Source organism: Parasteatoda tepidariorum, chromosome 9 (genome assembly GCF_982258835.1).
Source record: "Parasteatoda tepidariorum strain Cologne lab strain chromosome 9, Ptep-v5.0, whole genome shotgun sequence".
Taxonomy (NCBI): Eukaryota; Metazoa; Arthropoda; class Arachnida; order Araneae; family Theridiidae; genus Parasteatoda; species Parasteatoda tepidariorum.
In genome coordinates, this window is record NC_141763.1 from 50,654,354 (window position 1) to 50,668,729 (window position 14,376).

At 28.3% G+C, this 14,376-nt stretch overlaps 1 protein-coding gene across 9 annotated transcripts in view; it reads left to right on the top strand.

Moving 5' to 3' along the window:
• The window catches only part of LOC107447618 (uncharacterized), a 156,763-nt gene that overhangs the window by 33,371 nt on the left and 109,016 nt on the right, over nucleotides 1–14,376 (top strand). For 2 of the 9 annotated variants that reach the window (XM_043039531.3, XM_087151778.1), the window contains exon 1: nucleotides 3,625–3,726. The exons of the other annotated variants lie outside the window; for them this stretch is intronic. In XM_043039531.3, the coding sequence (XP_042895465.1) occupies nucleotides 3,664–3,726 (63 nt within the window). In that variant the 5' untranslated portion in view covers nucleotides 3,625–3,663. Of the gene's footprint in view, nucleotides 1–3,624; nucleotides 3,727–14,376 lie in introns of those variants that run through there. 9 annotated transcript variants of the gene reach the window in all.

Here is a 14,376-nt window from a genome sequence, read left to right on the forward strand (position 1 = left end):
TATATACTTATTTCATAATTTTTAAAAAAAAATCATTATTAAAACCGACTTTAAGTTTAGAAAGTTTATTCAGTAATGTTATGTTATTAAAGTTCTTTTCATTAATTGCTATCACACATAAGAATACAAGATAGAACATTAATTGCTAATTGAAATAGCAATTCTTTAATTATTTTACTATCAAATACCTAACAAATACTCTGGTTCATAAAAAAACTTTTCTGATGAATGAATAACAATGGAGCTTTTTATTTTCTAACTTCACTTAAAGAATTCTATCTACTTTGTTCGATAAGGCTACTTTATCTATGAGTTGTTAACGTGGAAAATGAAGAAGCACTCACTTTCAAGAGACTTTTTTGTTGACATCTCTGCTTATTTTAATGGCTCTATGCACTAGATTTTAAAATAAGTGGCGTATCAGCTAAGAACTTGTACAATCTCTTCCAGAAGCGTGCAGCTGACATTTTCCTTTTATAGCAATATAGTAAGATTATAAACTTTGTGTTCTAAAATGCTTAAGGCAATTACTAAAATACAGTAAAGTTCTTTATTATAATTTTGCATTACAAAAAATGAATTAGTTTTAAATAAAAATATATTTGTGTGTGACTTAATACGACCTCAATTTTAAATAATATTGTTTTGTTTTATTTTATTTATTTAATTTTTGTTATTCGCTTGTTTGTTCTAAGCAATGCACGATAATTAAACATTTAATCTTTTTATACAACTACGATTTTTGAGAAAAAGAAAGTGCCAAAGAATTTTAGAAAAACATAGATTCACAAAGTCTTAGGTACCCGAGATTCTTATAACACGTTTAGGTAAACAAAGGCACTATTTTGTTAGTTTGCTCACTGTCTTTAGCGTCATCGTCTGTGTTACCTTCTGATAAATACATTAATTTTAGGGTATCGTACAATCATTCGTTTCGTGCATGAATTCGTATTTCTTTATTCCATGTTAGATGACAAAATCATTTTGACTTTCATAAGTTATTACAAACACTCTCTGTAACAAAAAATATTTAATAACAAGAAAATATGATGTTCATTTTACAATGATTCAATAAAATGTGAACTGATACAACACTACGCAAAGCGCCATCTATGAGAAATATTATTAACAGATTCTACTGGAACTTAACGTCTTTTTTCTTTCTTCCTTTTTCTCCCTTCCTTTTAAACTAAAAACCAAGTATTTTTTTATTGTTATAAAATTCAGATTCTACTCATTTTAAAAGAAATTCATTTTTTATCCCAGTTTCATTAGGAGTATTTTTAAAATTTTTCTTCGCAATATGCTCCATTTGGCAACTTTCTCTAAAACCTACACTAAAGAGACAAAGCACAAGGAACATTTTCTACAAAAATGTTCTCTAAACCCCTTGTGCGCTCGAGTTAATTCGAGCGCGCTAAACAGGCCAAACCATGCACACTCGAGATAATTCAAACGGCGTTGTATTTTATGCTGCTATAATTTTTCACACTCGAATATAATCGAGAATTGAAAATAACAATGTGAAAACTAAGAAAAAAAATCGTTTTATTGGTATTTATCATTTACATAGGATTGTAAGCTATATCACTTTAGAGTCCCGATTATCCGAGTTAATGTGAACCGCGACTAACTCGGATAGCTGAAAAACTCGGTTGAAACGAAGAGTACAAAAAGGAAAGAAAAAGAGTAGGTATAAATGTAATATATTTAACAAATACAACATTTATTCGAGTATACCACATACAATTCATATTAAAATGAAAAAGCTTACTTAAAAAAATATAAAAAGCATACTTTACTAGAATTAAATAGTTTTTATTTATAAATAGTTTTTATTTAAAAAAAGTCCTTAATCTTTTTTTGTTTTACATGACTTTGGTGCTTTTCTGCAGCAATGTTTCGCCATTTTTTAGGGATAACAGGAAGGCTGGTGTCTCCTCTTTTTGTTGTTCTATATATTCAATAGCATTTTCGATAGCTCTTAGTTCATCTGTATGAGAGATTTTTATATGTTGATTTTAATCATCGCTGTCTTCATCATTTTCGCTAGATTCATTTTCATTATTGACGATATTAACGATAATTTCATCGGATCAAGTTGTTGGATTTCGTCTTCCTGAGTGTTTAGAAGATAAAATTCAGATTTATTTTTAAAAATAAAAAATAAACTAGAACAAGAAAATCCTTAAAATATTTGATAGCTCGGTTAAAGCGGAAACTCGGATAACCGGGGCTCGGATTATCGGGACTCTACTGTATTTATTCAGGAATAAAATATAGCCTTTTTCCATGGAACAAAAGAGCAGTATATCAAAATTAAATAAAAGAAAAGTTGAAGCAGGAGCGGACAATGTTCTAAAGTGTGTTTTTTTACATAAAAAAAAGGAAAAGGGGAATAAATGCCTAATTTGCGTTTATAGAGATTTTTTAAAAACAATGTTCCTTAAAAATGATGCTTTAGAATTACATGTATAAAGGATTTTCCTGCTTGAATTGATTAGCACAGCACTTAATCAATCAAACAATTTCATAAACTAACGAAAATTACATGTACATGTACCACGATTAAATAATATGTACTTATTTAGTGAAATAAAACTACAGTGCTTTATAGTCTGAATGTTTCTATACGAGTCGATAAAAAACCAGTCGATAAAATATTAAAAAAAAATATGCAAGTTGATTAAAAAAAAAATTCTCGATAAACATAACTCATTTAAAAACATTTATTCAAAGTACTTTTCTTAAAAAGGCTTAAATATTTGCCCATTTGATAAGCTGCAAATGAAGTTGGTAGAGTTTATACGAATTTCTAAACATGAATTCTGTTTCTTTTGAAATAGTACAGTTATAAATCTAATTTATGGAAACTGATATTTTCTCTCTGAACACTTGAATCATAATAAGTGAAATTCAAAAAATAAATAAATGAATAAATAATAATAATAATGGTAATAATAAATTGATGCAGAAAAGAACACTGAGAAAAAAATACTACTTTAAGTAAGTTTCTGGCTTTATGGGAACACTGAAATTTCAGTAATTTTTATCGTAGCGCTTTGGCAATGATTTTGAAAAAATTAACAATAAAAAGTCGTTTTATAATATGTAGTAACATTTGGTAAATACGGTAACATTTGGTAATTTTGTCATAATACCTTACAGCATGACATAAAGATCAGTTATTCGGTTGTTTTTTACTAAGTATGTGGAAATAGGAACTAAAATTTTGTGAACCAGAGTTTTTCTATAAATCGTTACCACATGATCGTAAAAATTACAGAATGAATGGTTTAAATATCGTATACTCTGGTTTACAATGTCAGAATTTTTGAAACCAGTATGGATCGTGATGAATAAAACAAAACAAAATACTATTTTTTAAAAGGAAAATGTTAAAATCAATTTTTTAAAAGAAATTTTGCATTGTCATTTTCACGCATTGGTCAATGAAACTGATGTTATAGAAAACTATTTTAATGAGATTTCTTTGCGGTTTGTACTTCAAGTTGATCCTATTGTACTCTTACAATTAATCTGTTTTGAATTACTCATCAAAACAGCCATGCCTTTTCAATCAAATGTCACGTGCTGCAAGTTTTCAGTTTCTCGCCTCTTAGCGGTGAATGTTACTTATACTTATGATGGAAGGTGGTCAGCATGTACGGCGTAGATTGCTGTAGCTGCATTTCGCAGACACGACAAAAAGAAAAGAAACAAAAGGTAAATTGTTCGTGTTTAAATAATCGTACCGATTAGATTAGGAATCCTATATAACTATGGAATCCTATATGATCGATCTTGTTTTAGTGGAACTCTTTCTCTAGGAAAACCTTTATAAGTAATTTTGGACACATTAGTAAAAAAAATTTAAAAAAAGATTATTAATTATTTAGAAAAATAATGATTTTGAAAAATTCAATTTCTTCTTCTTTTCATCAACCATTGCTTTAGATTTTATGTCAGACAGTTGAACTCTCAAGTCTAGAACGGTATCTGTTTTTTTTCGTGTCCCTTAGTTTTTTGTTGTATACATAAGCTGAAAATAAATTATATTAAGTTAAATTGTTGTTTTTGTTGAAATGAAAATAAATAAATAAAAACTGTTAGAAACATTAAGAATGATTACCAGAGAAACATATTTTTTAAAGCAAAATTTGAAAAAAAATTCTATAGCAAATAAAAATGCACTTTTTTTTATAAATCTATTCTGTATTCTATTCATAATTTATTCAGCATATTGTTTTGAATATATATATATATATATATATATATATATATATATATATATATATATATATATATATATATATATATATATATATATATATATATATATATATATATTCCCAATTTTGAGAAGCGATTAAAAATTTTGGGAATGGTTAATCGGTGTATCTCATATCTATCTCGTATGCATGTATCTCGTTTTCGTAAACTTTCAAGAGGCAGAATATCTGAAAAAAAAGTTTTTGTTTTAATTTTATTTATTAAATTTTTTTAAAAAAAAACTTTATTTTGCTCTGAATTTTAGAGCATTAAATAAAATTCATTTAATTAATATTTGTTTGTTCTATAATATTGATGATAATGCAATTCAGTTTTATTTAGTGTTTTTTAGTAATTTTTTCACTTAGATTTTTTTCCATTTTACAAATTTTTTTTTATTAATTGTGAATAATATTTTTCAGCTCAAGCATATTTTGCATGCGAATTAATTTTTTTCTTTTTATAAATTAGTATAAATTTTGCATTGAATCTTGTTATTTTATGTATCTTTTTATACCAAGCGCTGATGATAAACAGATTTTTCAAGATGCAAAAATTTATTTTTATAAAAAAACATAAAACACAAATAAGAATAGTAAAAAAACATTTGATAATACAATGCGATTCTGATGTTTTTGAAGATTGTAATTGAAAATTAATAAATTTATAAGGCAACTAGCTTTATACATTGCAATACTAATTGTAATATATGAAGTTAGTAGCGAATTCAAATGAACCTACACTTACCGGCATTTTTAAAAAGTGATTTGAAATATATTCGTGAGAAGTTTGCAGGTTACGAAATATGGAAATCGAAGCGTAAATAGAGGATGGGGGGGGGGGTCATTTTATAGCGCTTTTTCTCACTGAAGTACAGAAGCGCATTTGATTTATTAGTTACCTAGGATTGGCCCGAAACTGGATGAGCTCAGGGTAATAATATTATACTGTATAATTCAAAGTTTATAATTAATAAGATTGAGTCGTGGTGGCTCAGGGGATAGAGCGTTCACCTTCCAATGAGGTGATCCGGGATTGAACCTCAGCGATGTCTGGGTGATACGAATTTCTCACCCGGCTTGCACCGACCGTAGTGCTGACGTAAAATTATCCTTAGTCGTAGACTGATCATGGGTTAGAGTCCCCTTGCCTTCAGGCTCACCGTGGGAGGTTTCCGCGCTTTTCTTCGCCATGTAACGCAAATATGGGTTAGTTCCATCAAAAAGTCCTCCCCGGAGGCAAATTTCTCTCAATACTTGATCCAGGAGTTCCCTTGTCTTCTGAATTGGGTTCAAAACTACAACGCTACGGAGTTGAACATAAGTGGTCTTAAGCCCGAATTAAATGTTAGAAGATTTATAACCACGGATTTGCCCGAATTGGATTTGCACATAGTAAATAGATAAATTTAGCTAACAAAGAAATTTTTAATAAACTTTTTAATAATTATGACATACATAACTTAATGATTTTATAAAGAATTTTATTGCATTAGTCGGATATAAATTGTTTTATTTTATCAAATTTTGGAATAGTTCGTCCATTTGTTTTTTTTGGATAAATGAACATAGCTACAAATTCCTTAAATTCTATTTATTTGAATAAAAGTAGCATTTAAATAAATTTTTTATAAACATTAGAATTCCAAGTAATTAATTAATTTATTTTAAATTTAAAATCATTTCTTTTATCGTATAAGTCAACAATGCAGATATTTTCTTCTTTTTTTGTACTTCAATACAAAAAATTTTCAAGAAATTTTCATTTTAATATTATATTCAATTTAATATTATTGTGATAACGACGCGAGATTAATTTCTCGGTGTAAATATTATTTAATAAAATTGTAAATCATCTATAAATCTAAAGACAAATTTAATATTAAGAGTACTATAATTTTCCTTCGGAATAGTGTAAAAGTAAGTGGTGAAAAATGATGAAAAATCAAATCTTAGGGGGGTTGCACCTATTTGAACAATAATATGTTTTACATTGTAAAGATAATTAAAAAGACAAATATTAATTAGAATTTCTCAATAATCAAAATCGCCATTAAGGATATTTTATAATGATAGTAATAACTCGAGAAAACATTTTATAGTTTAGAAAGGAGAAATTGAGGCGATCCTGGAAATCAAAGGTCGCTATAGAATTAATTTTATTTTGTTTAATAAATTCTAAAATAGGTTGATAATTAGTGATAATCCAAGAAAGATTATCTTTAATATTAATATTGTTAGTAATTTTAATTAAGTTGTTAGAGGAAATGGTGCTAGGTTTAATTAGGTAAGTATTAGACCCACTAGTGATAATTGGAAATGTAATAGGAATTTTGTGAAATTTTTGTGGAAATTGTATATTATTAATTTTAATTTTTAACCTCTTATAGAAAGATAAATTTTTTAATTATAATATTATTATTTAAATTACTAAGCTTAAAATATTTATTATTTTTTAACTCCTTATTTTAAAGTTCAATATAGAATTTTTTACAGAAGATTGCATAGTTATTGTCAGCTTAGGCTTTTGGGGGTAGTTACAAATTTCTTGTGTACTTGCTGATTGGTCAATTTTAGAAAAAAAATGTTGAATTGTTACTGCTATATAAACTTTCTTTAGAATTAAAAATAATGTTTTTAAAGTAATAATAAACATTTCCATTCTGTTAATATACTTAAAGGTAAAGAAAATCTATTTGATATATAGCAAAAATTATTAAGGTTATTAAGAAAGTATTTTAGAATTTTATTGATTGATATATGGTAATTGGATTTAAGTTTTGTGCCTTTAAACATTAAATTTCTTAGTTCTAAGCTTTCTGTAATATTTAAATTACTAGTAATAATGTTTATGATGTTTATCAACAAATTCAAAATATTTCTCTTCTTCACAGTGAAATTTATAATCGGATATATTTATTTAATCAAAATGTTTGCTAATATCATTATAATTAAAAATAGTTCGACCAAGTGTTTTATTATATTTATAGCTTTTAATTATGCTAAAATCTTATAATGAAAACAAATTTTTTAAATTGTCAAATATATTATGAAATTTAAACATATCGAAAATCGGGTTTTGATAGCTAATAATGAAATATAACTTATCTAAGATATTTTTTTATTTTTTTTTTATTTACGCAAGATCGAAACAAAGAATCTTGAAATGTAAATTAGTGAAAGAAAAGTTGTTAATGAGGTCTTGAAACCTGAAAATATCATCATCTTTAAGGGAGAAAACAAAATCTTTCTAACTAAAACTTTTTTCTCTCAAATTTTTTCCGTTAATCTTTTTTTTTTTTTTTTTAAATTCGTTTTTGTCTTTATTGTGTTGTGGGTATACATATGGATTTTTTCATTTGATTCAAAAGACTAATGTTGCATGTATATTTATAAATACGTATTATATTCAACAAAGAAATAAATTTAAAAGCAAGATATAAGGAGGAGTTAAAATATCTAAATCAAATCTTAGTTTATTTTTAACTACTGCAAAAAATATCATTCCATTCTTTATGTTTATTAGCACTTGACATCCTTAATGAAAACTAACAAGCCTTTTATGTAATAAAAGCAAAACAAATAACCGAACAATTTAAGGGAATTTCATAAAATCTATTAAAAATAATTTTAAAAAAATAAATAAAATCATGATCGAATTAATAGTTACGCTTGCTACCGCAGGGAGTGCTGCAGACGTTTACTGGAAAAGTGTTCGTATTTTTCCGTGTTTTGAAAAAAAGCGTTTCTTTTTTCCCATATGTATTTGATAGCTAATAATAAAATATTATTATTAGAATGGAAACTCTTTTCTTACTTCTCTCTCTCTCATTGTAAGAGGATCTGTGTCGACTTCGAAACTATTAAGTTACAGATCTATTCCAGCTTTACCACTCAATAAAAACGTAGCAAAATTTCAAAAATATTTGATTAAACCCTGATTATATTGTTCATTAATCTTAAATATAGATGTAAAAAGCTTGATTAAAAAAAAGATTTTATTATTATAATGTGTTATGAAATATTAATAGTTTGAATACAAATGGATATAAATCATTTGACAGTGGAAAAAAAAAGGATTCAAATCTGCTATGAGTATGATTCTGATTAGTTCATGTGTTAAATAGATTAACTACAAGAGCATATACTTCTCCTTACCCCATCTTTATCCATAATGATGTAACACACAAAATTTATTTACAATTGTAGACATTTGACACCATTCTAACGTAATTTATCACTGAAATTTTATATCGCTTAATCATAGATAAGGCTTTTGTTAAAAAAAATTAGCGGAAAACAGATTATTTTTCGGTTTCATTAAAATGCACCGAAACAAATGCTTCATAAAATTTGCTCCTCGCAAAAAATCTTTAATCAATATTGATAACAAAAGAATGAAATTTTTGTCGTTATGAGTTACTCAACTTACTTTATATATTACTAAGAAGGTTAAACAATATAATGAATAAATATTTATAGCTGTCATATTTTTAATAATTTGTATTAATTTGGAGTCATTATAAAATTTGCGTGATTATTACAAATACAAATTTATCATTTCAAAAATTATCTTTGCTTTTTATAACTTTAATGTTGTTGCTTTAAATTAATATGAACTGCAAATTTTAAATTTTGAGATAATACTCTCAATTTTCATTCATATTTTGTATCATAATTAGCTCTTTTATTTTTCGTCTCATTCGTTATCATTTCACACTCATATTTTTACATTATGAAGTGTCGAGAACACGTTTCCTATCTTAATGCTCTGCTTTCATCCAATTACTTTTTTTTTCTCTTTTGATTTTATTTTTTAATAAAATGCTTTGAACTAACATCATATCTAGTTTAACTGTAAAACAAAATAAAAATAATAAATAAAAAGGTTTCTGATTATCTTTCTCAGAGATAAGTTTTGAGTAGGTGTATAAATTGATATCGAAGTAATGTTTACAGGGCGAAAAACACTTGCTGCTGTGAAATTTTTGTAACTTCGAATCATTTTTTCTCGAAGACATTTATATTATATATGTCTTCGAGACATTTATATTATATATATCTTATACTATATTTAGTATCAAAATCGATGAAATTTCCTAACCTGCGTTGGCATCGAAAATCTGAAACAAACTGAGCTATAAGTTAGGCAGAAATGAAAGGTTAAAATAGAGCAATTCAAACAAACAAGCAAATAGTTATTTAATTTTATTTTAGTTATGCTTAATCATTTATGTAACAATTTAGATCTAAATATTTTAGTTTTACTAATGCTTAATCTTTAGAACTGGGAGAAAAATCGTAAACTTAGATCAACCTCAATACTTTTTTTTTGCTGCTCATACTTTTTTTTTGTTGATCCTAGTAATTTTACAAACTTTAGTACTGTGATTTTTTTCATTATCCAAACTTTTTCATTAGTTTTTATACATTTTACGAGATTAGGTTAGAATAAAGGATTTAAATCTGTTTTATCTCCAAACGATGTAATTTATAATATAATTGTGTTTATAGAGACATTCTATGAACTATTTGTTTTAAATGCAATTTCCAATTAGTGTTGAAAGGAACTATTTAGAAACTAAATCATAATGTAAATAGATTGAATGAAGTATTTATAAATCAAGTTTGATGATGTGTATACATTGCAAATTTTTAAGACTTTATTTTAGAAACAGAAGCATCATACATAGAAAGTTTGACACAAAAATTCATAAAGTATGTAAAAAAGATACTTTCTCTATAAAGATAGAAAAAAAGTAGCATTTTCTTTCAAGACTTCTTTGATAATGTTTAACTTTTTTGTGTTTTGAGCTTCTAAACTAATTAAATGCATTATTACTAAAATACTCAAAGCACTATAGTTTTTACTCTTTGAGATAAAAGATTGTTGCTCAATTCAAATAGTGTATGTATATACACATTCCAGTTACGTGTATATAAGCGTGTACGTTCCTTTACAAAAACGATGATTCAAACAACCTCTAATATGTATAATACGATTGAATGTCAAAATTTGTTGTCTTGCATTTTTTATACTTTGGCAAGAGACCAGGATATTTTTTTTTGTTTTGTTTTAAAATGTTTGGCAATGCCCTTATTTAGTAGAGGAATTAGTAGAGGAATATGCATTGTTTGATGGTGCTTACTTACTAATACCACAAAACAAGAGTATCATTTGTAAGCTATTTAATGAATATTAATATAAAATGTGTCATTCATATTTTATATTTCAAAATTCATATTTAATTTCTTTCAAAATTTCATTTTAAAATTCATATTTTATGAAGAACTAATTGTTCTTTGATGTTATGTAGTTGGAAAAAATATTGTCAGACAGAATTTTGATTGTGTGAATAATAAATTTGACGGCCGGTGGCTGAGCTGTAGCGCTACGCGCTGTCTTGCCACAGGTCCCTGGTTCGATCTTCGGGCCGGGCAAGGTTGACTCAGCCTTTCATCCCTTCAGTGGGTCGATAAATGAGTACCAAGCATGCTTAGGAACTAAACACTGGGGGTTCCGCTTTCGGCTGACCACCTGACCGGAACATCTGCTCCTGCACCCCAGAGCCCAAGGTCAAGAAAACTGAGATGGGCACAGTAGGCCTTGTGTTGGAGTGGTTTGTTACTCCTCTGAATACATTAAGTTGACAGAATTAAGTTTCGGTCGTGTGGTGGCAACAGACATTTTCTTTTCAGATAACGTAAGTGACGTCATCCGTGCATATAATTATGGAATCTGTATATAAGCCATGCACTGTTGTAAGCATGGGATCAATCGACTTCTTGTCTTGTCTCTTCACTATGTCACGTCACTGTGTTGTTGTTCCCGGTGACGTACCAACATTTTTGTTAAGATGTATTTATGTTTAAATATCTTCAGTTGTACGCTGTATCGAGATGGTACTGTATGAAATAAAGAAATGTTTAAATCTTCAAGTTTCTTTATGTGAGTTAACACTTTCACTCACTACTGTGCTACTCCGCTAACGCATCAACGGTTGGTTATGGGCCTTCGAACCCGCAAACCTTTGGTCTGGAATATGGAATAAATAGTCTAATAAGGAGTGAAAAGTGGAAATAAGTCTTCAATTTTCAATATGGCTGAGTCTACTGATGGAACAGTTTTTGCCTTTCCAAAGCTCGGAGATTTTAATTATGGAAGCTGGAAAATTGATATGAAAGTTTTACTTATGGAAAAAAGATGCTGGGACTTTATAACTGGAAAAGAAATACCACTTGATGATACAGCAGCTGAGAGAGACAAATTGGCCTATCTTCTACGAAAACAACGAGCCTATACGACAATTTACATGGGAATCGAGCGAAAATACCAATCCCTGATTGCTGATACCGAAGACGGTAAGACAGCTTGGGAAACGCTGAAAGTAAACTTTGAACCTACGTCGAGAGCTCGTCTGGCTGGTTTAGTCGATGATTTCTTTAGCACAAGATTTTCACCCGACGAAGAAACGATCGGAATATATAGCAAAAGAATGTTGGAGAAGAATAAACAAATTGAGGATGCTGGATTTAAATTGCCTTCAATTTTAGTGTGTTTTCAGCTGATAAGATATCTGCCTTCTGAATATGATAATTTGGTACAGATTCTTTACAAAGTAAAAGATGAAGAATTTACGATCGATTCAATTACTAAGCAACTAATTACGGAATCTGGAAGGATTGAATTGAAACAAAAAGACGAAAATAAAATTACGTTTGTGAATGATGCTTATTCAACTAAAGTTCGAAAGGGAGATTATAAAAGACAAGCAGAGAATAAGAAAAACTTCAGTGGAAGCAGTCTGGACCCTAACAAGAAATTCGAAGTAACAAATCCTCGTCGTTCTGTAGTATGCAAGTTCTGTGAAAAATTGGGTCACACTGAGGATAAATGCTTCAAGAAAGTGAATGTGCAACGTCGAAAGAAAGCTTTTTTATGTGAAAAAGACTATTCAAGCCTGAATGAAAATTTTGAATCTATGTGTGTGGAATCGTCTAATACTAGTCAATTCATAGGAGAATTTCTAGTAGATACTGCAGCAACATCTCACTTCTGTAAAGAAAGAGGATGGTTTTCCTGGTATAAAGAGATTACACCGACAGAAGTTCCAGTTGGTGACACAAATAGTTCAACAATTGCCACTGGTGTCGGAGACATTGACTTTACTATATTGGACATTAAAGGTAAGGTGGAAATTACTTTAAAAAATGTTCTATATGTGCCCAACATGAGGCGTAATTTGATTAGTGGAGCGAAAATTGATATTGCTGGTAACTATGTTGAATGGGGCCGCAATAAAATGGTAATTTTTGATAAATTTGATAATTATATGTTCACTGTAAACAGAAAAGATAAATTGTATATTTTGAATGGATATCCAACAAGATTTAAAGATAAACTTAACGAAAGTATTGATAGTAAGAATATAGCTTTAATTTCAACTTTAAATTTAGATATTGTACACAGACGATTCTGTCATGTGAATATGCCATTAATTCAAAGTATGAGTTAAAATAATGTGGTAAAAGGCATTGAAAACTTAAGTAAAAGTAAAAACGAAAATTGTACTAGTTGTAAAATTGCCAAATCGACTAGGGTATCTTTTAAACGAAATCGTATTTATCATACAACTACTAAAACTTGTTTAGAAAGAGTGCATTGTGATTTATGGGGACCTTCTCCAGTAAACTCTTTAGGTGGTAACAAATATTTCTTATCTTGTATTGATGATTTTTCTCGTAAAGTTGATGTATATGTTATTAAAAGTAAAACCGAAGTTTTCGAATGTTTTAAGAAATATTTAGCTAAGTGTGAAAGGGAAACTAATCTTAAGTTAAAATGTGTCAGAACTGATAACGGGCTAGAGTTTTGCCATAAAGAATTTGAAAAGTTCTTAAGCAATCTTGGAATTAGAATAGAAAGGACTAAAGAAATACTCTAGAAATGAACGGGATAGCAGAAAAGTTTAATAGAAGTGCAATGGACGCGGTAAGAGCAATGTTACATGATAGTGGGTTACAACCCAAATTTTGGGGGGAAGCTTTGTTAGCTTTCGTGCATACCAAAAACAGATGCGAGCATAAACTAACTAATCATTTAAGTCCAATTGAAATATGGTCAGGTTTTAAACCTTCAGTAAGACACTTTAAAATTTCTGGATCACTAGCTTATGTACATATTCCCAAAATTAATCGAAGTAAATTTCAACCTAGAGCTAAACTTGGAATTGTTGTAGGATATGCTGTACGAACCAAAGGGTACAGAATTTTTATTCCGAACGATAGGAGAGTAATTGAAACAATTCATGTTAGTATTGATGAAACCAAAAAGGGCGTAGAAACTTTATTTGGGAAAAATAAATCATTTGAATATGTTAAATTCAACCTAAATTTGAGAAACGAGCTAGATAACTTTGATAATGAATCTAGTAGTGATAAAACAGCGTTAGATAAATTAAGTCCTATTGATATCGAAAAGTGGGAAAGGAAAGAATGTCCAAGAACTAAAAGTAAAAGAATAGATGTATTTTATTATCCTCCTTCAAGTAAACTAAGACTTAGATCTTTAAATGATGTTAAAAAGTATTGTGAGAAAAACAAACTCTTTTGAACCTGAGAAATTTTCATTTAAAGCAAAAAGTAAACATCCTAATAACGTAACTAGAAGTTCAAGTAGTGAGGAAGATTTAAATTCAAATGAAGATTTCGAATACGAGTGTCATTTTTCTGAATTTCCCAAAACTTTTGAGGATACACAAATTTGCAAAGATAGAGAAAAAGGGGATTTTGCTATGAGTGAAGAACTCAAAATGATTGAAAAACGCAAAGTGTGGGAGTTAGTATATCTTCCTAAAAACACAAAAGTGATAGGCACTAAATGGGTTTACACTGTTAAATGTGATGAAAATAATAAACCTAAGAAATACAAAGCTAGACTTGTTGCTTTGGGTTTTAAACAAAGAGCAGGTATTGATTATGGAGAAACATTTTCTCCTGTTAACTTTTCAATTATTAAATTGTTATTTATTTTATTAGTATCAATGTTAAACTGGTGTCATTATCAAGTCGATGTAAAGTCTGCATATTTGTATGGGAATTTATC